General features: G+C 38.2%; 1 protein-coding gene across 1 annotated transcript in view; it reads left to right on the plus strand.

The window, feature by feature from the left end:
- The first annotated feature begins 345 nt into the window (after window positions 1–345).
- LOC127857774 (pre-mRNA-processing factor 6-like) overlaps window positions 346–22806 on the plus strand; it is a 62932-nt gene continuing 40471 nt past the window's right edge. Inside the window, exons 1-6 of the mRNA XM_052394431.1 lie at window positions 346–446; window positions 4133–4192; window positions 4709–4796; window positions 16043–16240; window positions 16795–16889; window positions 18609–18690. Of these exons, the coding sequence (XP_052250391.1) occupies window positions 358–446; window positions 4133–4192; window positions 4709–4796; window positions 16043–16240; window positions 16795–16889; window positions 18609–18690 (612 nt within the window). The 5' untranslated portion in view covers window positions 346–357. The remainder of the gene's footprint in view (window positions 447–4132; window positions 4193–4708; window positions 4797–16042; window positions 16241–16794; window positions 16890–18608; window positions 18691–22806) is intronic.

Consider the following 22806-nt stretch of genomic DNA (forward strand, 5'->3'; position numbering starts at 1 on the left):
AACGTATCTCTTGTTTGCGAACACTATTGTTAAACATTAAAACATTGTTTTATTAAATAATAATATTTTCACGAGAAATAAATACAACAGCCCACACACGCGTCCACTATTATGGAAAATACTATTACATATCTCCTGTATTCAAAGGTATTTCAATAAAATAAAATGTCAAGAAACACACTGAAATATTTAGTCGATCTCAACAGTTTTCATAGAGTACGTGTATTTTTTTCAAAGAATGCTTTTTCATATAAAAATTATAAGAACATTATCAAAACAACTAATACTCTTCATATTCGGTCTTTTCAGACAAGTGCGTTGATATTATTCATATACGGTATTTAGTCGTACCCCAAAATGTCGGTGCAGTCGCTTGTCAGTCGTAAGAAGAAAAGTTTTATTGGATTACCATCGCCACTTGGCTATGTACCTGGCTTGGGTCGAGGGTTTGTATAAACACATGTTCATGCGTTTGTTCTGATTAAATTATTTTCTTAGACATATTCGTTTGTTTCTATTTATTGTGATCGACATATATTTTCGCGACAAAAACAAGACTCCGTGTTACGGGTGCTGGAGGTTTCGGTAAATGACAAGTTCGGTAAATTGATTTATATTGTAAATGCCGTGGAGGGTTCTGTAAATTGGTTTTTATAGAGGTGGTATACCTACAGCGAGGTGTTAATGACACCTATTATTGGCTTACAATAACATTAGGGGCATTTATTTGCAAACTGTGGATTAATTTTGAGTTGAGTAATTAATGCTATGCCTACGGTAAAGAATTAAGGGAAATGAATGAGCTACCTCTGAAAAACGAATTCTGTTAGGAAATTGTAGGTAAATTTACGATTTAAATAACGCAATACTGTTGTTTTTTATAATCGGGCATTTATTTAAATAACATAATAGTAATAACAAATAATGATTTATGGCGGAATCAATGTAAGATCTTCAATTAAGTTTAATGCTATTTAAAAAAGTGTCTTGTAAAATATAATTTAATAAAAATGATTTCAGTTTAAATATAAAGCGCAATAGTATTTTAGACCACCGATAAACACTCAATTTCTCAATATATATCCTCGAGTGCCCAATTTCGACACATACAAGCAGTTTGTTGAACTTTTGTTACTCAATATAGGAATTTTTGTAATTAATTTTGATATTTCATGACACATTTACATTTTATTTACACAGTTTAAATTCAATTGATTGTGTTATCAACAAAAATTCGTTTAAAAACGAAATGACCCAAGTCTATGTAACGGCGGCCATATTTGTTGAGAGTGCCCTAAAACGACGCATCTGATTGGTTACCTGATTTCAATGTAAATATAACTCATGTGGAGACTGAATGCATAAAATATTAACTCCTGATTGTTGTACTTAATTTGTATCACTGTAAAAGCAATATGGAACTGAAATTTATTAAATCAAATAAGGTTTTTAATTTTGGGATGCCATACTTTCTGGCAGTGGCCTAATAGGGGGCCTTCTCATCAACCCCTTGTAATAAGCTGTTTTTATTGAAGAAGGTGAATATAACCTAAAGTTCTTTTGTGGAACCTACAATTATAATTAAGTAAATGAAAATAAGTACTAAATATAATATGCAATTACCAACATAAACACTTGCTACATGTAGTTAAAATTGTATTACAGCATAACCAAAAAACATATCCGGACTTCAACTCAAAGTTTACGCGTGCACCTTTTTCATAGTGAAAATTAATATATTTATACGATGTTTTGTCAAATGGCAGTCAAATGACTTATGAATGAAATAATGTACTTTTGCAGACGAAACCGATGCATTATCCCACGGTTTTATTTACAAAGACAATTGGGTGTAAAGTGTTCAAAAAATGTGCATTAAGTAAAATACATAAAAATCCATCAATTGCAAACCAATCAACCATATCTTACCTTTTAATCCGCTATTTTCCACATAACAAACAACAACTATAGTAAATTGTGTGAAGTGTACTATGTGCTATTGTATGACGTCAACGGATGTCGCTTATGTATCAGACAGAGGCAAAACAAAAATGCGTCGAATTAGGGCAGCGTCAATTCGGGTCACTCAACGATAAACATGGGGTAGTTTGCCAACATAATGAATATAAACGCTTATCGACAAAAGGTGCGATAATCCCTATTTATACCAATTTACCGAAACCTCCACCGCATTTACTATATAAATCAATTTACCGAACTTGTCATTTACCGAAACCTCCATAACCCGTGTTTACTACCGGCCAATATTTAAGACTATGTACCACAGTGAACCCAGCAGTGCCAATGACTGTTCGTTTCGTATTTAACCCTACTGAACGATTATAATGCCGAAAATGTTTCATGATGGTGGCCCATCATCTGACAACGGTACACATAAGTGGCATTAAATTTTATCTACATGTGAAGTCGATGGATGAGTATCAGTGCTATTAAACTAGTCACTAGTCATAAGGTGCACACAATTCGGTAATACTTTGAATTGAGACTTTCTATCATGATTCTTGATATGTGAAAAAGTATAAGATTTGTATTGGGTACACTGTCTCGAACACAACTACGTAATCTTAAAATGGGAACCCATTAATGCCGTCATCAAAGCTTACCTATTTAAGCCTCAGTTAATTGTTGAGGCAAAATGAAAGGATTGACATCAAAATTTTTATGCCCCCGGTAGGGTGGCATATAGCAGTTGAACTGTCCATCAGTCCGTCTGTCTGTCAGTCTGTGCGTCTGTCCGAAAACTTTAACATGGGCCATAACTTTTGCAATATTGAAGATAGCAACTTGATATTTGGCACACATGTGTATCTCATGGAGCTGCTATTTTGAGTGGTGAAAGGTCAAGGTCATCCTGCAAGGCCAAAGGTCAAATATATGGCTTCAAAGCGGCGCAGTAGTGGGCATTGTGTTTCTGACAAACACATCTCTTGTTTGTTAATTGTTTTGTCTATGAATTGGGAATTTTATATGTGAATTGGGAATTTTGATTTTGCAACTGGGGAAAATGGTTGCATTGCCTGTTATTGGGAATGGTTCCGTTTTAGGGTACTAACTTTATTTAGAGGAAAAATGCTGATTTTAAATCCATGTCAATTTTTTTATCTGCATACTTTTAAGACACGTAATAGATGCTACTGCATGACTGCCATGTACAATATAATAGCGTTAACAATTTGTATGGCTGAGCTATTTATGGTGACAATACACAAAAGGGAGAGTGCTTTATTGCAATCGGCAATAAAGGTGTTGTGTTAAAACTAGTTTGATCGTCTGCTTCACTTGAATATGGATAAATTTGGATTGTTTTAGTTTAAGCAATATTTTAAATGCAGTGAAACAGGTTTATTCCTCATTTTTGTTAATTTTGTTTGTATTTTCAATTGTAGTATTGTAATTTAAACAAAATAGATGGAGAACATGCATGTGACATGTCATCATCACAAGATTCTTGTTCTTTATATAAATAAATATCACCAGTATAAGATCTCCATGGAAATTAGGTCACTGCGAAATATCATTTCACAATTCAAAGCAAATATTTAGATTGTCTATAACAACAATATTGATAAAAGTTAATTAAGCGCCAATATGTATATCAGTTTTTAGCTCGGCTGTTTTCGGAGAAAACCCTAGGTATTCTCATAGCCAGCTCGTAGTGTTGTCCTCCGTCCACCGTCCGCGTAGTGCTAAAACCTTGACATTTTGCTCTAAAATCAAAGTTCTTCCACCTACAACTTTGAAACTTCATATGTAGATGCACTTTCATGAGTTCTACACGCCACACCCATTTTTGGGCACTAGGTCAAAGGTCAAGGTCACTGTGACCTCTAAAAAAACGAAAACAAAAACAAACTGACAAGCTTTCATTTATTCAAAACTGCACCCGCAGCCGAGCGTTGGCACCTGTTATGCGATGTTCTTGTTTCAATGTGCAACAACATATATCGTACCTGTTGCACATACCAATTGATAAATTTTCTAAAACTTAAATTTTGTTAACAAGCAACATACTTTACGGCCAATTGAGATGATGAGAATTTTTGCGATCAGCAGCAATTGAAATTTGGACAACCCCTTCAATCTTTGCATTTGTAGTCATCTTTTATTTCAGTGCCACTGGCTTTACAACTCGATCTGATATTGGGCCAGCAAGAGATGCAGATGACATATCGTAAGTAAAAATTATAAGATCTTGAAATGCTTACTGGGTAATTTTGCTTAACATAGTGGAAATAGTTAAATAGTTTTGATCAGTGTCCCACATATATATAAAAATCAGGTAACCAACTATGCTACCAGATTGAATATATTGTAGCCCATTATTTCCATGGAACATTACTGGTGCACCTGCTAATTTTCAAGAAAAAAGTGTTTCTGTTGTATGTTTATTAAGATGGTAAATTTAACACATTTTCTTGCTGTATACTGCTGTAAATAAAAGAAACAATTGTAACTAGTAACTGATAAAATTTAGATACGTACAAAATAGTATGGATGAGAGTAATAAAAATAACTGCAGTAACAAATAATACAAATATAAATAAACCACATCCATGTAAAGAGAAGTCTTTTGGTCTTGTTCAAATCATTGATTTTCCAGTCACAAATCGGTAATTCTTAAGTATAGTGATTTGCACTCTGCTGTAATTTCCGCCATGTCTCTCTTGCACTCTGTACATATTTATAGTGATGACCGCCATGGACCGCCAATAAAAAAATCCAAGGAAGATGAGAAGGACGAAGAGGAAGACTTGAATGACGCAAACTACGATGAGGTACAATCCTATAGGCTATTTTAATAGCTGCTATTTCAGTAGATACTAAACAAGTTTTTTTGCCTGATTAACCCATTTATGCCTAGCATCTAGAAAAAAGGCCTTGGCAAACAGCGTAGACCCGGATGAGACGCTGCATGATGCGGCGTCTCATCAGGGTCTGCGCTGTTTGCTTAAAGGAATTTCTGTAAGAAATATTCTAAATATAGAAATAAATATACTAGACATCCCTAATTTTGGAAATAAATTGATCCAATTTAGAAGGATGGGAGAGTCCACTAGGCATAAATGGGTTAATATATTATATTTTCTGTGTCCATAGGTATGTGAGGGTCAAGGACATCTCACTCCTCAACAAACAGAGTTTACTAGTCATATATGCTTATGATAACACCTGAACGCATCGCTTTTGTGATTACCTTTTGTCCATCATGCGTTATCCATGGTCAACATTGATCTTGTTTACACTCTAGAGGCCACATTTATTGTCCAATCTTCATGAAACTTTTCAGAAAATTTGTCCCAATAATATCTCAGCTGAGTTAGAAAATGGTTCTGGTTTGTTAAAAAACATGGCGGCCAAGGGATGGAGCAGTTTTCCTTATATGGCGGTAGTAAAACCTTGTTAACACTCTAGATGTCTTATTTGAGTCCAATCTTCATAAAACTTGGTCAGAACATTTGTTCTTATTATATCTCAGCTCAGTTGGAAAATGGTTGCAGTCCTTTCAAAAACATGGTGGCAGAAGTCAGGGCAGTTTTCATATATGACTATAGTAAAATCTTGTTAACACTGTCAAGTCAATTTTATTTGCAAATACATTAGTATATAGCCAAACAACATGCTATAGACCTGAATGGCAGTATAAACAAGACTATTGCCAAGCAATTAAAGTCCCCTACCGGCTCCACCATTGTCAGAAATTCCACCATTGTCAATTTTTTTATGTCCCCCACTATAGTAGTGGGGGGCATATTGTTTTTGCCCTGTCTGTTGGTTGGTTGGTTGGTCTGTTGGTTGGTTGGTCTGTTGGTTGGTTTGCGCCAACTTTAACATTTTGCAATAACTTTTGCTATATTGAATATAGCAACTTGATATTTGGCATGCATGTGTATCTCATGGAGCTGCACATTTTGAGTGGTGAAAGGTCAAGGTCAAGGTCATCCTTCAAGGTCAGAGGTCAAATATATGTGTCCAAAATAGCTCATTTTATGAATACTTTTGCAATATTGAAGATAGCAACTTGATATTTGGCATGCATGTGTATCTCATGGAGCTGCACATTTTGAGTGGTGAAAAGTCAAGGTCAAGGTCATCCTGCAAGGTCAGAGGTCAAATATATGTGGCCCAAATCGCTTATTTTATGAATACTTTTGCAATATTGAAGATAGCAACTTGATATTTGGCATGCATGTGTAACTTATGGAGCTGCACATTTTGAGTGGTGAAAGGTCAAGGTCATCCTTCAAGGTCAGAGGCCAAATATATGTGGCCCAAATCGCTTATTTTATGAATACTTTTGCAATATTGAAGATAGCAAATTGATATTTGGTATGCATTTGTATCTCATGGAGCTGCACATTTTGAGTGGTGAAAGGTCAAGGTCAAGGTCATCCTTCTAGGTCAAATATATGGGTCAAAATTGCTCATGTAATGTAACTTCTGCAATATTGAAGCTAGCAATTTTATATTTGACATGCATGTGTATCTCATGGAGCTGCACATTTTGAGTGGTGAAGGGTCAAGGTCAAGGTCAATCTTCAAGGTCAAACGTCATATAGGGGGACATTGTGTTTCACAAACACATCTTGTTTTTATTTGTTGCCATAGCAACCAGAATTTTTAACCTAGGAACAAAATGAAATGACGTGAATAATGTCCATATTGCCATCTATCCATGTTCCAAGTGTCATGAAAAAATATTTAAAACTTTTAAAGTTATCGCAGGATCCAGAAAACCACCATTTTCAGCAGTATTTCTAGTCTATTTGTTTCCATAGCAACCAGAATTATAGACATAGGAACAAAATGAAATGACGTGCATAATGTCCATATTGCCATCTATCCATGTTCCAAGTTTCATAAAAAAATATTAAGAACTTTTAAAGTTATCACAGGATCCAGAAAAGTGTGACAGACTGACGGACACACAGAACACAAACCATAAGTCCCCTCTTGTGAAACCGGTAGGGGACTTGTAAATGCTATTCAACATGGTGATGAAAAGTATGGAAAATATACAATGGGCATGAAATCGTAATTAAAGGTTGTGGGAATGTTTACCACAATAATATACACAAAGTGAAACCAACTTGTAGACAACATGAACTACATCAATGTTGGTGACAGTGATTGTGGTAATACTACAAATTAAAAAAAACAATATTTACATAATATCCTAAATTACCAGTAATACTTATTGTGACTACATGTTGATCTTAGATCGAATGCCATTCTAGTAAATTTAGCTGCTAAGGTTAATTAATATCTTCCTATTCAAAGTATACAGAAGTTGGTTAATGTTATGATAGAAGGCCAGAATTAGATAATATTTAGGTCACAACAGTTTTCTTAAATAGTTCATTCAGTGACAGCCTTACCGCCCATGGTCCTCTTGTTTGTTTTGCAATCAATGGCTTAGACATTAAAATAAAGACAATAGTTTTTAATGAAATAATTGACAATAGACTTCTGAAATGCCTTATAATATACTTATAATCAGAGGTCAAGTAACTCATAGCTAAGAATTGTAAGGAGTTAAAATGCTTCAGTCACAGGAATTTAAGGTCTTTCATACACGCCAAAATTTTTGAAATATGTAATGTCTGTTGGATGGAGGTATTTTGTCTGTTGGATGGAGGTATTTCGTAATATTTTGATTAAGCCTAGTCTGCCTTGCTACTGTCCCTGAGGGGATAAATCTTTATTATTGGAAATGCCAGCGTTTTTCCTCACCACTTTGGGAATGGTACCGGTACCGGTCAAATTGGGAAATTTAGTGGCATGTTCATCCAAATTGGGAAATTTATTAATTATGCTGGAAATGTTTTAAAACATGTACCAATAATAAGTTGCATATTGACATCAAAGTGGTGAGTTAACTGAAACCTAGCTTGAGAGTATGAACTGTCTCAATCGGGACTCGTAGCCTCATGTTCTGTAGGATAACCTGCCTCTGATTGAACCAGGTTTGCGTCAGTAGACTTGACCATCGATGAAATGCTGCTATTATCAACATATGACAACTGTGGACTGGACTCGATATTTAATACATATTCCCCAATTTTTAAAGCCCGAATTTTATAAATGCGCAAGTGATAATCAGTACCGGTAATTTATTTGGCTGTTTTCATATTACACCAAAATTGGTTACATACTACCTAACGAGCAGTAGTAGAGTTTGGCTCCAACGCACTGAAGATGCGAACGATTGTGAATCAGTTGTGCGTGAATAACACAGTTTCAATATCAATGGATAATTTCAGTGGCTTTGTGGCAGTTTGTTGGCGTTGCTATACCTACCGCACTAATCAGTCATTACGGTGTACTCCTCCACGAAAAAATCATGGCAGTTACTTAGAAGACTGCTGATGCATTCCTCGTGGAAATTGTACATTTCATGCTTAATATTGGCAAAACATTTATTTCGACACGTAAACAGTTTTACAAATAATTATTTAATTAATTAACTAAAACTGTAAATGTTTGGTTGCATTCTCAAATTGCTGTAATTAAATTTGTAATCCAAAACACACTTTTCAATCTTCATGTTAATGCGACGTTATCAAAATCTAACTTCACATAAACATTACACATGCATATTTCCTTTGTCTCAACAAAAGCCAGCGAAAATTAAGCCACTCATGTAAAACGTCATGTTACCGTATGGAAAGCGTAGGCTAATGATTTTTGTATAAAAACTATGTAGTGTAGAGACAATTGAAATCTTTTAATTTTGGTTTAAAATTGTGTTATTCATTTTAACTAAATTAAAAAATTAATTTCTATTAAACATGCTGTAGCTTTATCGTAACGGTCTTTTCGATGAATCATTATTGAAGCAGTTATTGTACTCTGTATACAGTACTGAGTAAACAAAAAATCCGGACAAAACTGGATTAAGTGTTGGGTGTTGTGAAAACACGCTTCGCCGGTATACTGACCTATTGTGTAGACTGGGATGTTTTGACAAAAGGGATTAACATGTGCGTTTGCAAATCTTCAGCGAATTTTTTCCTGTGGATTGGATTTTTTTGTGAATTGGGAATTTTTATTTTGAAATTGGGAAAAATGGTCTCATTGGGAATGGTGCTGTTTTACGGTACCAACTTTATACAGAGGAAAAACGCTGAATGCACACATTTTAGTGCACATGAAATTTTCCTAAGTCTTAAGAAAAGCACACACTCTTGTGACAACAAATACTTATGGTTTTACTGCGATTAGAAATAGACATATTACATAGAACAGAGGCAAAGTATTATACAAAGCTGTTTGCTGCTCATCAGTAACTTAGGAATAGAAACAAAGCCTTTAAAACTTGAATCTCTGAAAAGATTCCATATATGCCATTTTCAAAGAGACTACACAATTGTAAAAATGAGTATCTGAGTGGTGACAGGTTAACATGTTGTATATACGCTCCAGTTAACAGGCTATGGAGGCAGTCTGTGTAGCAAAGACCCTTATATGTTGTATATACGCTCCAGTTCACAGGCTATGGAGGCAGTCTGTGTAGCAAAGACCCTTATATGTTGTATATACGCTCCAGTTCACAGGCTATGGAGGCAGTCTGTGTAGCAAAGACCCTTATATGTTGTATATACGCTCCAGTTCACAGGCTATGGAGGCAGTCTGTGTAGCAAAGACCCTTATATGTTGTATATACGCTCCAGTTCACAGGCTATGGAGGCAGTCTGTGTAGCAAAGACCCTTATATGTTGTATATACGCTCCAGTTCACAGGCTATGGAGGCAGTCTGTGTAGCAAAGACCCTTATATGTTGTATATACGCTCCAGTTCACAGGCTATGGAGGCAGTCTGTGTAGCAAAGACCCTTATATGTTGTATATACGCTCCAGTTCACAGGCTACGGAGGCAGTCTGTGTAGAAAAGACCCTTATATGTTGTATATACGCTCCAGTTCACAGGCTATGGAGGCAGTCTGTGTAGCAAAGACCCTTATATGTTGTACATGTATATACGCTCCAGTTCACAGGCTACGGAGGCAGTCTGTGTAGCAAAGACCCTTATATGTTGTATATACGCTCCAGTTCACAGGCTATGGAGGCAGTCTGTGTAGCAAAGACCCTTATATGTTGTATATACGTTCCAGTTCACAGGCTACGGAGGCAGTCTGTGTAGCAAAGACCCTTGTATGTTGTATATACGTTCCAGTTCACAGGCTACGGAGGCAGTCTGTGTAGCAAAGACCCTTATATGTTGTATATACGCTTCCAGTTCACAGGCTACGGAGGCAGTCTGTGTAGCAAAGACCCTTATATGTTGTATATACGTTCCAGTTCACAGGCTACGGAGGCAGTCTGTGTAGCAAAGACCCTTATATGTTGTATATACGCTCCAGTTCACAGGCTACGGAGGCAGTCTGTGTAGCAAAGACCCTTATATGTTGTATATACGCTCCAGTTCACAGGCTATGGAGGCAGTCTGTGTAGCAAAGACCCTTATATGTTGTATATACGCTTCCAGTTCACAGGCTACGGAGGCAGTCTGTGTAGCAAAGACCCTTATATGTTGTATATACGCTCCAGTTCACAGGCTATGGAGGCAGTCTGTGTAGCAAAGACCCTTATATGTTGTATATACGCTCCAGTTCACAGGCTATGGAGGCAGTCTGTGTAGCAAAGACCCTTATATGTTGTATATACGCTCCAGTTCACAGGCTATGGAGGCAGTCTGTGTAGCAAAGACCCTTATATGTTGTATATACGCTCCAGTTCACAGGCTATGGAGGCAGTCTGTGTAGCAAAGACCCTTATATGTTGTATATACGCTCCAGTTCACAGGCTATGGAGGCAGTCTGTGTAGCAAAGACCCTTATATGTTGTATATACGCTCCAGTTCACAGGCTATGGAGGCAGTCTGTGTAGCAAAGACCCTTATATGTTGTATATACGCTCCAGTTCACAGGCTACGGAGGCAGTCTGTGTAGAAAAGACCCTTATATGTTGTATATACGCTCCAGTTCACAGGCTATGGAGGCAGTCTGTGTAGCAAAGACCCTTATATGTTGTACATGTATATACGCTCCAGTTCACAGGCTACGGAGGCAGTCTGTGTAGCAAAGACCCTTATATGTTGTATATACGCTCCAGTTCACAGGCTATGGAGGCAGTCTGTGTAGCAAAGACCCTTATATGTTGTATATACGTTCCAGTTCACAGGCTACAGAGGCAGTCTGTGTAGCAAAGACCCTTATATGTTGTATATACGTTCCAGTTCACAGGCTACGGAGGCAGTCTGTGTAGCAAAGACCCTTATATGTTGTATATACGCTCCAGTTCACAGGCTATGGAGGCAGTCTGTGTAGCAAAGACCCTTATATGTTGTATATACGCTCCAGTTCACAGGCTACGGAGGCAGTCTGTGTAGCAAAGACCCTTATATGTTGTATATACGCTCCAGTTCACAGGCTATGGAGGCAGTCTGTGTAGCAAAGACACTTATATGTTGTATATACGCTCCAGTTCACAGGCTATGGAGGCAGTCTGTGTAGCAAAGACCCTTATATGTTGTATATACGTTCCAGTTCACAGGCTACGGAGGCAGTCTGTGTAGCAAAGACCCTTATATGTTGTATATACGCTCCAGTTCACAGGCTACGGAGGCAGTCTGTGTAGCAAAGACCCTTATATGTTGTATATACGCTCTATTTCACAGGCTATGGAGGCAGTCTGTGTAGCAAAGACCCTTATATGTTGTATATACGCTCCAGTTCACAGGCTATGGAGGCAGTCTGTGTAGCAAAGACCCTTATATGTTGTATATACATTCCAGTTCACAGGCTACGGAGGCAGTCTGTGTAGCAAAGACCCTTATATGTTGTATATACGCTCCAGTTCACAGGCTATGGAGGCAGTCTGTGTAGCAAAGACCCTTATATGTTGTATATACGCTCCAGTTCACAGGCTATGGAGGCAGTCTGTGTAGCAAAGACCCTTATATGTTGTATATACGCTCCAGTTCACAGGCTATGAAGGCAGTCTGTGTAGCAAAGACCCTATGGTAACGGGTTAACATGTTGTATATACGCTCCAGTTCACAGGCTATGGAGGCAGTCTGTGTAGCAAAGACCCTTATATGTTGTATATACGCTCCAGTTCACAGGCTATGGAGGCAGTCTGTGTAGCAAAGACCCTTATATGTTGTATATACGCTCCAGTTCACAGGCTATGGAGGCAGTCTGTGTAGCAAAGACCCTTATATGTTGTATATATGCTCCAGTTCACAGGCTAGGGAGGCAGTCTGTGTAGCAAAGACCCTTATATGTTGTATATACGCTCCAGTTCACAGGCTATGGAGGCAGTCTGTGTAGCAAAGACCCTTATATGTTGTATATACGCTCCAGTTCACAGGCTATGGAGGCAGTCTGTGTAGCCAAGACCCTTATATGTTGTATATACGCTCCAGTTCACAGGCTATGGAGGCAGTCTGTGTAGCAAAGACCCTTATATGTTGTATATACGCTCCAGTTGACAGGCTATGGAGGCAGTCTGTGTAGAAAAGACCCTTATATATTGTATATACGCTCCAGTTCACAGGCTATGGAGGCAGTCTGTGTAGCAAAGACCCATTATATGTTGTAAATACGCTCCCGTTCACAGGCTATGGAGGCAGTCTGTGTAGCAAAGACCCTTATATGTTGTATATACGCTCCAGTTCACAGGCTATGGAGGCAGTCTGTGTAGCAAAGACCCTAATATGTTGTATATACGCTCCAGTTCACAGGCTACGGAGGCAGTCTGTGTAGAAAAGACCCTTATATGTTGTATATTCGCTCCAGTTCACAGGCTATGGAGGCAGTCTGTGTAGCAAAGACCCTTATATGTTGTATATACGCTCCAGTTCACAGGCTACGGAGGAAGTCTGTGTAGAAAAGACCCTTATATGTTGTATATACGCTCCAGTTCACAGGCTATGGAGGCAGTCTGTGTAGCAAAGACCCTTATATGTTGTATATACGTTCCAGTTCACAGGCTATGGAGGCAGTCTGTGTAGCAAAGACCCTTATATGTTGTATATACGCTCCAGTTCACAGGCTATGGAGGCAGTCTGTGTAGCAAAGACCCTTATATGTTGTATATACGCTCCAGGTCACAGGCTATGGAGGCAGTCTGTGTAGCAAAGACCCTTATATGTTGTATATACGCTCCAGTTCACAGGCTATGGAGGCAGTCTGTGTAGCAAAGACCCTTATATGTTGTATATACGCTCCAGTTCACAGGCTATGGAGGCAGTCTGTGTAGCAAAGACCCTTATATGTTGTATATACGCTCCAGTTCACAGGCTACGGAGGCAGTCTGTGTAGAAAAGACCCTTATATGTTGTATATACGCTCCAGTTCACAGGCTATGGAGGCAGTCTGTGTAGCAAAGACCCTTATATGTTGTACATGTATATACGCTCCAGTTCACAGGCTACGGAGGCAGTCTGTGTAGCAAAGACCCTTATATGTTGTATATACGCTCCAGTTCACAGGCTATGGAGGCAGTCTGTGTAGCAAAGACCCTTATATGTTGTATATACGTTCCAGTTCACAGGCTACGGAGGCAGTCTGTGTAGCAAAGACCCTTGTATGTTGTATATACGTTCCAGTTCACAGGCTACGGAGGCAGTCTGTGTAGCAAAGACCCTTATATGTTGTATATACGCTCCAGTTCACAGGCTATGGAGGCAGTCTGTGTAGCAAAGACCCTTATATGTTGTATATACGTTTCAGTTCACAGGCTACGGAGGCAGTCTGTGTAGCAAAGACCCTTATATGTTGTATATACGCTCCAGTTCACAGGCTACGGAGGCAGTCTGTGTAGCAAAGACACTTATATGTTGTATATACGCTCCAGTTCACAGGCTATGGAGGCAGTCTGTGTAGCAAAGACCCTTATATGTTGTATATACGTTCCAGTTCACAGGCTACGGAGGCAGTCTGTGTAGCAAAGACCCTTATATGTTGTATATACGCTCCAGTTCACAGGCTATGGAGGCAGTCTGTGTAGCAAAGACCCTTATATGTTGTATATACGCTCCAGTTCACAGGCTATGGAGGCAGTCTGTGTAGCAAAGACCCTTATATGTTGTATATACGCTCCAGTTCACAGGCTATGGAGGCAGTCTGTGTAGCAAAGACCCTTATATGTTGTATATACGCTCCAGTTCACAGGCTATGGAGGCAGTCTGTGTAGCAAAGACCCTTATATGTTGTATATACGCTCCAGTTCACAGGCTATGGAGGCAGTCTGTGTAGCAAAGACCCTTATATGTTGTATATACGCTCCAGTTCACAGGCTACGGAGGCAGTCTGTGTAGAAAAGACCCTTATATGTTGTATATACGCTCCAGTTCACAGGCTATGGAGGCAGTCTGTGTAGCAAAGACCCTTATATGTTGTACATGTATATACGCTCCAGTTCACAGGCTACGGAGGCAGTCTGTGTAGCAAAGACCCTTATATGTTGTATATACGCTCCAGTTCACAGGCTATGGAGGCAGTCTGTGTAGCAAAGACCCTTATATGTTGTATATACGTTCCAGTTCACAGGCTACAGAGGCAGTCTGTGTAGCAAAGACCCTTATATGTTGTATATACGTTCCAGTTCACAGGCTACGGAGGCAGTCTGTGTAGCAAAGACCCTTATATGTTGTATATACGCTCCAGTTCACAGGCTATGGAGGCAGTCTGTGTAGCAAAGACCCTTATATGTTGTATATACGCTCCAGTTCACAGGCTACGGAGGCAGTCTGTGTAGCAAAGACCCTTATATGTTGTATATACGCTCCAGTTCACAGGCTATGGAGGCAGTCTGTGTAGCAAAGACACTTATATGTTGTATATACGCTCCAGTTCACAGGCTATGGAGGCAGTCTGTGTAGCAAAGACCCTTATATGTTGTATATACGTTCCAGTTCACAGGCTACGGAGGCAGTCTGTGTAGCAAAGACCCTTATATGTTGTATATACGCTCCAGTTCACAGGCTACGGAGGCAGTCTGTGTAGCAAAGACCCTTATATGTTGTATATACGCTCTATTTCACAGGCTACGGAGGCAGTCTGTGTAGCAAAGACCCTTATATGTTGTATATACGCTCCAGTTCACAGGCTATGGAGGCAGTCTGTGTAGCAAAGACCCTTATATGTTGTATATACATTCCAGTTCATAGGCTACGGAGGCAGTCTGTGTAGCAAAGACCCTTATATGTTGTATATACGCTCCAGTTCACAGGCTATGGAGGCAGTCTGTGTAGCAAAGACCCTTATATGTTGTATATACGCTCCAGTTCACAGGCTATGGAGGCAGTCTGTGTAGCAAAGACCCTTATATGTTGTATATACGCTCCAGTTCACAGGCTACGGAGGCAGTCTGTGTAGAAAAGACACTTATATGTTGTATATACGCTCCAGTTCAGTTGTATATACGCTCCAGTTCACAGGCTATGGAGGCAGTCTGTGTAGCAAAGACCCTATGGTAACGGGTTAACATGTTGTATATACGTTCCAGTTCACAGGCTACGGAGGCAGTCTGTGTAGCAAAGACACTTATATGCTGTATATACGCTCCAGTTCACAGGCTATGGAGGCAGTCTGTGTAGCAAAGACCCTATGGTAACGGGTTAACATGTTGTATATATACTCCAGTTCACAGGCTATGGAGGCAGTCTGTGTAGCAAAGACCCTTATATGTTGTATATACGCTCCAGTTCACAGGCTATGGAGGCAGTTTGTGTAGCAAAGACCCTTATATGTTGTATATACGCTCCAGTTCACAGGCTATGGAGGCAGTCTGTGTAGCAAAGGCCCTTATATGTTGTATATACGCTCCAGTTCACAGGCTACGGAGGCAGTCTGTGTAGAAAAGACCCTTTTATGTTGTATATACGCTCCAGTTCACAGGCTATGGAGGCAGTCTGTGTAGCAAAGACCCTTATATGTTGTATATACGCTCCAGTTCACAGGCTACGGAGGCAGTCTGTGTAGCAAAGACACTTATATGTTGTATATACGCTCCAGTTCACAGGCTATGGAGGCAGTCTGTGTAGCAAAGACCCTTATGACAAGGACGACGAGGAGGCCGACATGGTGTATGAGGCCGTGGACAAACGCATGGACGAGAAACGTAAAGAACGCAGGGAGAAAAAGCTGCAGGAGCAGATTGAGAAGTACCGACAAGAGAGACCTAAGATTCAGCAACAGTTTTCAGATCTCAAGGTATGTGAGAAGGAACTCAATGAGCCGCATTATGGCAAATCTGGGCTTAATGCATGTGCAGTCTGCACAAGCTAATTAGTGATTACACTTTCCACATATATGGATTTTTTTTTCATTTGAAGGAGGTCTTTTTAAAACCAAAATCCAGTCTTGGCAGAAAGTGTTGTCCCTGATTAGCTTGTGCAGAGTTGGTACTCAGTAAAAGGTCTTGCATGAGTAATTGCAGCTGCAAGATTTGATGAAAATATTTGAAAGTAATTGATTATAATGTCATCAAACATCCAATCTGAATAGTGAACAGTTGAAAATACAAAAAATAAAATAAAAAAAGTGATAAATTTAAGATCATATGCCATGACACCAGGGCTGAAGATTTTTTTGGTCAGATTTTAGTCAGATATTTATTTCTAGATGTAGGCTTTTGAATCAAAGTTGCTGCAAATGTAATAAAAAAGCCCAAGGACTATTTAATTGCAAAACCCTCATCATTATTTTGAATTCAACCCATGCATCAGTAAAAGATCTAATCTCTAGCCATATTTTTCTATTTTCAGCGAGACCTGGCTGATGTAAGCATGGATGAGTGGCTGAACATTCCCGAGGTCGGCGATGCACGAAACAGGAAGCAGAGGAATCCACGCTCTGAAAAGTAGGTGGCAAGCACATGGTTGTTCTGAAAATATATAAATAAATTAATAAATTTTATTACTTATTTATTTATTATGCTCCCCCAAAATGGAGCATATAGTCGCCGCTTCGTGTGTCCTTGTGTGCGTCTATCTGTCGGTCCGCCCGTGCACAATTTTTGTCCGGGCTATTTCTCAGCAACTAATGACCGGAATTCAATGAAACTTTATGGGAAGCTTCACTACTAAGAGGAGATGTGCATATTATCAGCGGGTTCTGGTCGGATGATTTTTTACAGAGTTATGGCCCTTTGAAATTTTCCATAAAAAATTCTTGTCCCCCCCAACTACTGTGCCCTCAAGACGTTTCCTTTATCTGAATATCTAGTGCAATATTGTGACAAAAAAAAACTTTGGGGAGCATCACCCGTCTCCGACGGTTTCTTGTTTATTTATCTGCTCTAGTAAGCTACAAGTATGTGGCAAAGAGTTGAATATTCCTGCTGATTTTTTATGCCCCCGGTAGGGTGGCATATAGCAGTAGTGAGTTGAACTGTTAGTCCATTTGTCTCTCTGTCTGTCTGTTTGTGTATCCGAAAACTTTAACATTGGCCATAACTTTTGCAATATTGAATATAGCAACTTAATATTTGGATGCATGTGTATCTCATGAAGCTGCACATTTTTAGTGGTTAAAGGTCAAGGTCATCCGTGAAGGTCAAAAGCAAAAAAATACAATCCAGGGAAGTAATAAGCTTTAAAAGGGAGATAATTACTAAACCTGCCAAATGATATATTGAAATTTTATTTCAAAGCGGCACAATAGGGGGCATTGTGTTTCTGACAAACACATCTCTTGTTGTCAATAATTCAGCTAATTGGTCAAAATAGTTGAGAATGATTCACATTGTACTTCTGAACTTTAAGACTCATTCAGCTGTTGTCAACTACATTGTTTCCTAATTTGAAGTAGGTAATTTGAGTTGATAATTACTGGAAACTAGATATGATGGTCCACTAGCAGTAAGTTTTGTGTACCAGAAATAAACCATTTTAATACATAATAAAAAGCAGAATTTGCATTTTCTGTAATATTAATTGTGATGTTGTTAAAATACAACCCTGTTTTCTATTCATTATTCCCAAACACAATAGTTTTGAGTTAGTGTATATTGGAGTTACTCTGTTGGTCAGTTTGTGTATTGCTTGGTCAGTCAGTCGGCATAAATTGTTATTATTCCACATTTCTCAAGAAATAATCAGTAAATGGAAACTTTAAATTAGTCATAACCATGATGTCTTGACATTTTCCTCCTATGTTATCCATACATAAGTGAGTTATTTGCCCTTGAAAACAAAACTGGTTTTGAGGTATGCGACAAAGCTCTAGTTTTGACTTAACCCTTTACCACAAAGATGCATATTAAACCCTTTACCACTTAGATAGGTATTTTGATGCATTTGTAGTCACTTTGAAAGTAAAATTTAAATAACGACCTTTCTTACTACATTAAAGTGTTAAGGCCTCATCTCCAACCCTTAACTACATATGAGCAGCAAACAGCATAAAACATGAACAGACTGCGAGTTACTTGCAGGCAGTTCTGGTTGTATGCTGTTTGCACATAGCCATTTTCACTTTGCTTCTGAGAGGGAAAGGTTTAATACCTAAACTGCCCAGGTTTATTCTGAATTCATTATGATGTTAAATGTGAAGTAAAGCCCACACATGTACTTGCCAGGTTTACGCCCGTACCAGACAGTGTGCTGGGTCGAGCTGCTGCACAGGCCAGCACCAGCAGTGTCCTGTCAGAGAGAGAACAGGTAAACAAACACAACTGTTGGATGACAGCAATGTGCAGATCATAAAACATGGAATCTTGGCTAAAACATGGAATTTTGGCTGAAACATGTTATTGCAGAATTATTGTATTTTAATTCTCTAATTTTTAATTTATTTAGTGTTAGAATATTTAGATACAATTTTTTTATTATTCCAAAAGTGTGATGATGCTCTATAAATATGTGATACATGTATGTATAGCATCCATGGTATCAATGATTAATGTCAAGTGCTTTTAAAATACCAGACCATATAGCATAAATAACTTTTATATATGTTTGCACTTAATGAAAACTATGTTCACATGCTTTTTTTGTACAGAGAGTAAATCCAATTTTGAACTTTGACCATCTGGTTCAAAGAGGAGCATTTTATTTACCTACACACTAGTGAGAACCTGTAATTAATGAAATAAAAGCAGTGTCTTCTAACACCATCAATTGTTTGTATAACTAGCAAAAGGGTGCATTACGTTTTGGAGTGTTTAGTATTTGTCACAACTATCTTTCTGAGGCGAAACCGCTGTTTCTTAATGGTATACGTGGTTATTTACCCTATTCCGGTAATTTAATGGCCCATTTTTCTTCAGCATTCTCCTGCCAGGTTTTATCCAGTCATAAAAATACAAATCTGTAAACTATCCATAGATCTACTTATCAAATAAACATGGCATAAAAACACTAATTTTGCATTTGATACAATACATTTTTACTACCGTATACTTTTGCTTATAAGACGCATTTTTGAGACTCAAAGTAATCAGTTACAGTGGGGGTCAGTAATCAGTTACAGTGGGGGTCAGTAATCAGTTACAGTGGGGGTCAGTAATCAGTTACAGTGGGGGTCAGTAATCAGTTACAGTGGGGGTCAGTAATCAGTTACAGTGGGGGTCAGTAATCAGTTACAGTGGGGGTCTTGTCTTATTACCCAGATACTGGTGAAAATAAATGAAATTTCTCGAACAATCGAGTTTACTGGGCTGTCAGTTGTTTTGAATCATCGCGGCAGCCATTTGCATTTTCTCTAAAGTCTGTATAGGCCCCTTACCCTGTACCGGAACGCTATGTTCAGTTACCGATATACTTGTATTAAAATGAATCGTAATTGATTTTGTTGTCTTTTATTTCTAATTTGCATTTTGTTATTTTTGGTGCGTAAGACGTTATCTTGTCTGTGATTATACTTGTCTGCGCGGCGTTGTTAATTGTCAATTAAATTTGCTATTAGAGTAAACGTGTGAATGTGGTGACACAATGCCAAACCTGCTAAAAACAACAACAAAATCAGTTTTCAGTTTGAAACTGTCAATTGTTAAATAAACACGCTGCCGATTACTAGTGCTACTTGAAAAGTTTGTATCACCTGATTGTCTGTGTGCGAAGTCATTAATTGTCAAGACTTAATTAGCAATTAGAGTATCGTCTGAAATCGGCGACTCACCAAACATGCTGAAAACAACGGCAGAATTAGTTTCCAGTTTGCAACTGTCAATTGTTAAATAAACACGTGTATTCAGATGACCCCCTAATTCTTATTAGAGGCCAACAAAGGCGGGATCAAAGGGCGACCAGGTGGCTTTCTTCTTGACATGTGATCACGATCTGCGCTTCCGAGTCCATCACTCTTTCACGCTATCATGGCTTATTTTTAGCTCATCTATTTTTGAAAAAAATTATGAGCTATTGTCATCAACCTGTCGTCGGCGTCTGCGTCTGCGTCGGCGTCCGGTTAAGTTTTGTGTTTAGGTCCACTTTTCTCATAAAGTATCAAAGCTATTGCATTCAAACTTTGTACACTTACTTCCTATCATGAGGGGACAGGGCAGGCAAAGTTAGATAACTCTGGCATGCATTTTGACAAAATTATGTGCCTTTTTTATACTTAGAAAATTGAAAATTTGGTTAAGTTTTGTGTTTAGGTCCACTTTTTTCATAAAGCATCAAAGCTATTGCATTACAACTTGGTACACTTACTTACTATCATGAGGGGACTGGGCAGGCAAAGTTAGATAACTCTGGCTTGCATTTTGACAGAATTATGTGCCCTTTTTATACATAGAAAATTGAAATTTTTTTTTTATTGTTTAGGTCCACTTTATTCCTAAAGTATCAAATCTATTGCTTTCATACTTGCGACACTTACTTACTATCATAAGGGGACTGTGCAGGCAAAGTTATGTAACTCTGACTGGCATTTTGACAGAATTATGGCCCCTTTATACTTAGAAAATTGACAATTTCGTTAAGTTTTGTGTTTTGGGCTGCTTTACTCCTAAAGCATCATAACTATTGCTTTCAGACTTGGAACACTTACAAACTATCATAAGGGGACTGTACGGAACAAGTTGCATAAATCTTAATATTTTTTCATGAAACTTGAAACATGGATAGATGGCAATTAGTACATTATGCACGTCATTTAATTTTGTTCCTACATCAAAAATTCTGGTTGCTATGGCAACAAATAATTTTTTTATTTTTTATTTCTGACAATGGTGGAGCCAGTAGGGGACTTTTATTGCTTGACAATTGTCTTGTTATTTCTTATTTTTGGAAGATAATGTAATGAATGACCACACACCCACACTATACACTTCTCTCCACCCCACCCATCCATATTTTTTTATTGAAATATTGAGATAGTTCCCTTCATCTTTAAAAAGAAAAATAGATGAGCGGTCTTCACCCGCAAGGCGGTGCTCTTGTATTATAGTAGGCATTACCTACCTACACGAGTTTGATTTTTTGTTAAGGTGTTACTTATTCTTCCCAGCCCATTAAGTAATTGAAAACCACATTTCTATGTCCCCAACCACTATAGTGGGGGACATATTGTTTTTGCCCTGTCTGTTGGTTTGTTTGTTGGTTTGTTTGTTGGTTTGTTTGTTTGCCCGAACTTGAACATTTGCCATAACTTTTGCAATATTGAAGATAGTAGCTTCATATTTGGCATGCATGTGTATCTCATGGAGTTGCACATTTTAAGTGGTGAAAGGTAAAGGCCAAGGTCATCCTTCAAGGTCAAAGGTCAAATATATGGCTCAAAATTGCTTATTTAATGTACACTTTTGCAATATTGAAGCTAGCAACTTGATATTTGGCATGCATGTGTATCTCATGGACCTGCACATTTTGAGTGGTGAAAGGTTAAGGTCAAGGTCATCCTTCAAGGTCAAAGGTCATATATTTAGGGACATAGTGTTTCACAAACACATCGCTTGTTTCCTGAAGAAATTTTATACATTTGTAAAGGAAACTCAGCCAAACAATTCTAATTTTAAATACATACCGGTACATTATAATTGACAACGTTGCGAAATTCGTTTTTTTTCATTTTTTAGCTCATCTATTTAAAAAAAAAAAATTATGAGCTATTGTCATCACCTTGGCGTCGGCGTCAGCGTTGGTGTTGGTGTCGGCGTCCGGTTAAGTTTTGCGTTTAGGTCCACTTTTCTCAGAAAGTATCAATGCTATTGCATTCAAACTTACACTTACTTACTATCATGAGGGGACTGGGCAGGCAAAGTTAGATAACTCTGGCGTGCATTTTGACAGAATTATGTGCCCTTTTTATACTTAAAAAATTGAAAATTTTGGTTAAGTTTTGCGTTTAGTTCCACTTTTCTCAGTAAGTATCAATGCTATTGCATTCAAACTTGGTACACTTACTTACTATCATGAGGGGACTGGGCAGGCAAAGTTAGATAACTCTGGCATGCATTTTGACAGAAATATGTGCCATTTTTATACTTAGAAAATTGACAATTTTGGTTAAGTTTTGTGTTTAGGTCCATTTTATTCCTTAAGCATCAAAGCTATTGCTTTCATACTTGCAACACTTACTAACTATCATAAGGGGACTGTGCAGGCAAAGTAATGTAACTCTGACTGGCATTTTGACAGAATTATGTGCCCTTTTTATACTTAGAAAATTGAAAATTTGATTAAGTTTTGTGTTTAGGTCCACTTTATTCCTACAGTATCAAAGCTATTGCTTTCATACTTGCAAGATTTATGAACTATCATAAGGGGACCGTGCAGGCAAAGTTATGTAACTCTGACTGGCATTTGGACGGAATTATGGGCCCTTTATACTTA

The sequence above is a fragment of the Dreissena polymorpha genome, chromosome 14 (assembly GCF_020536995.1).
Source record: "Dreissena polymorpha isolate Duluth1 chromosome 14, UMN_Dpol_1.0, whole genome shotgun sequence".
Lineage (NCBI taxonomy): Eukaryota > Metazoa > Mollusca > Bivalvia > Myida > Dreissenidae > Dreissena > Dreissena polymorpha.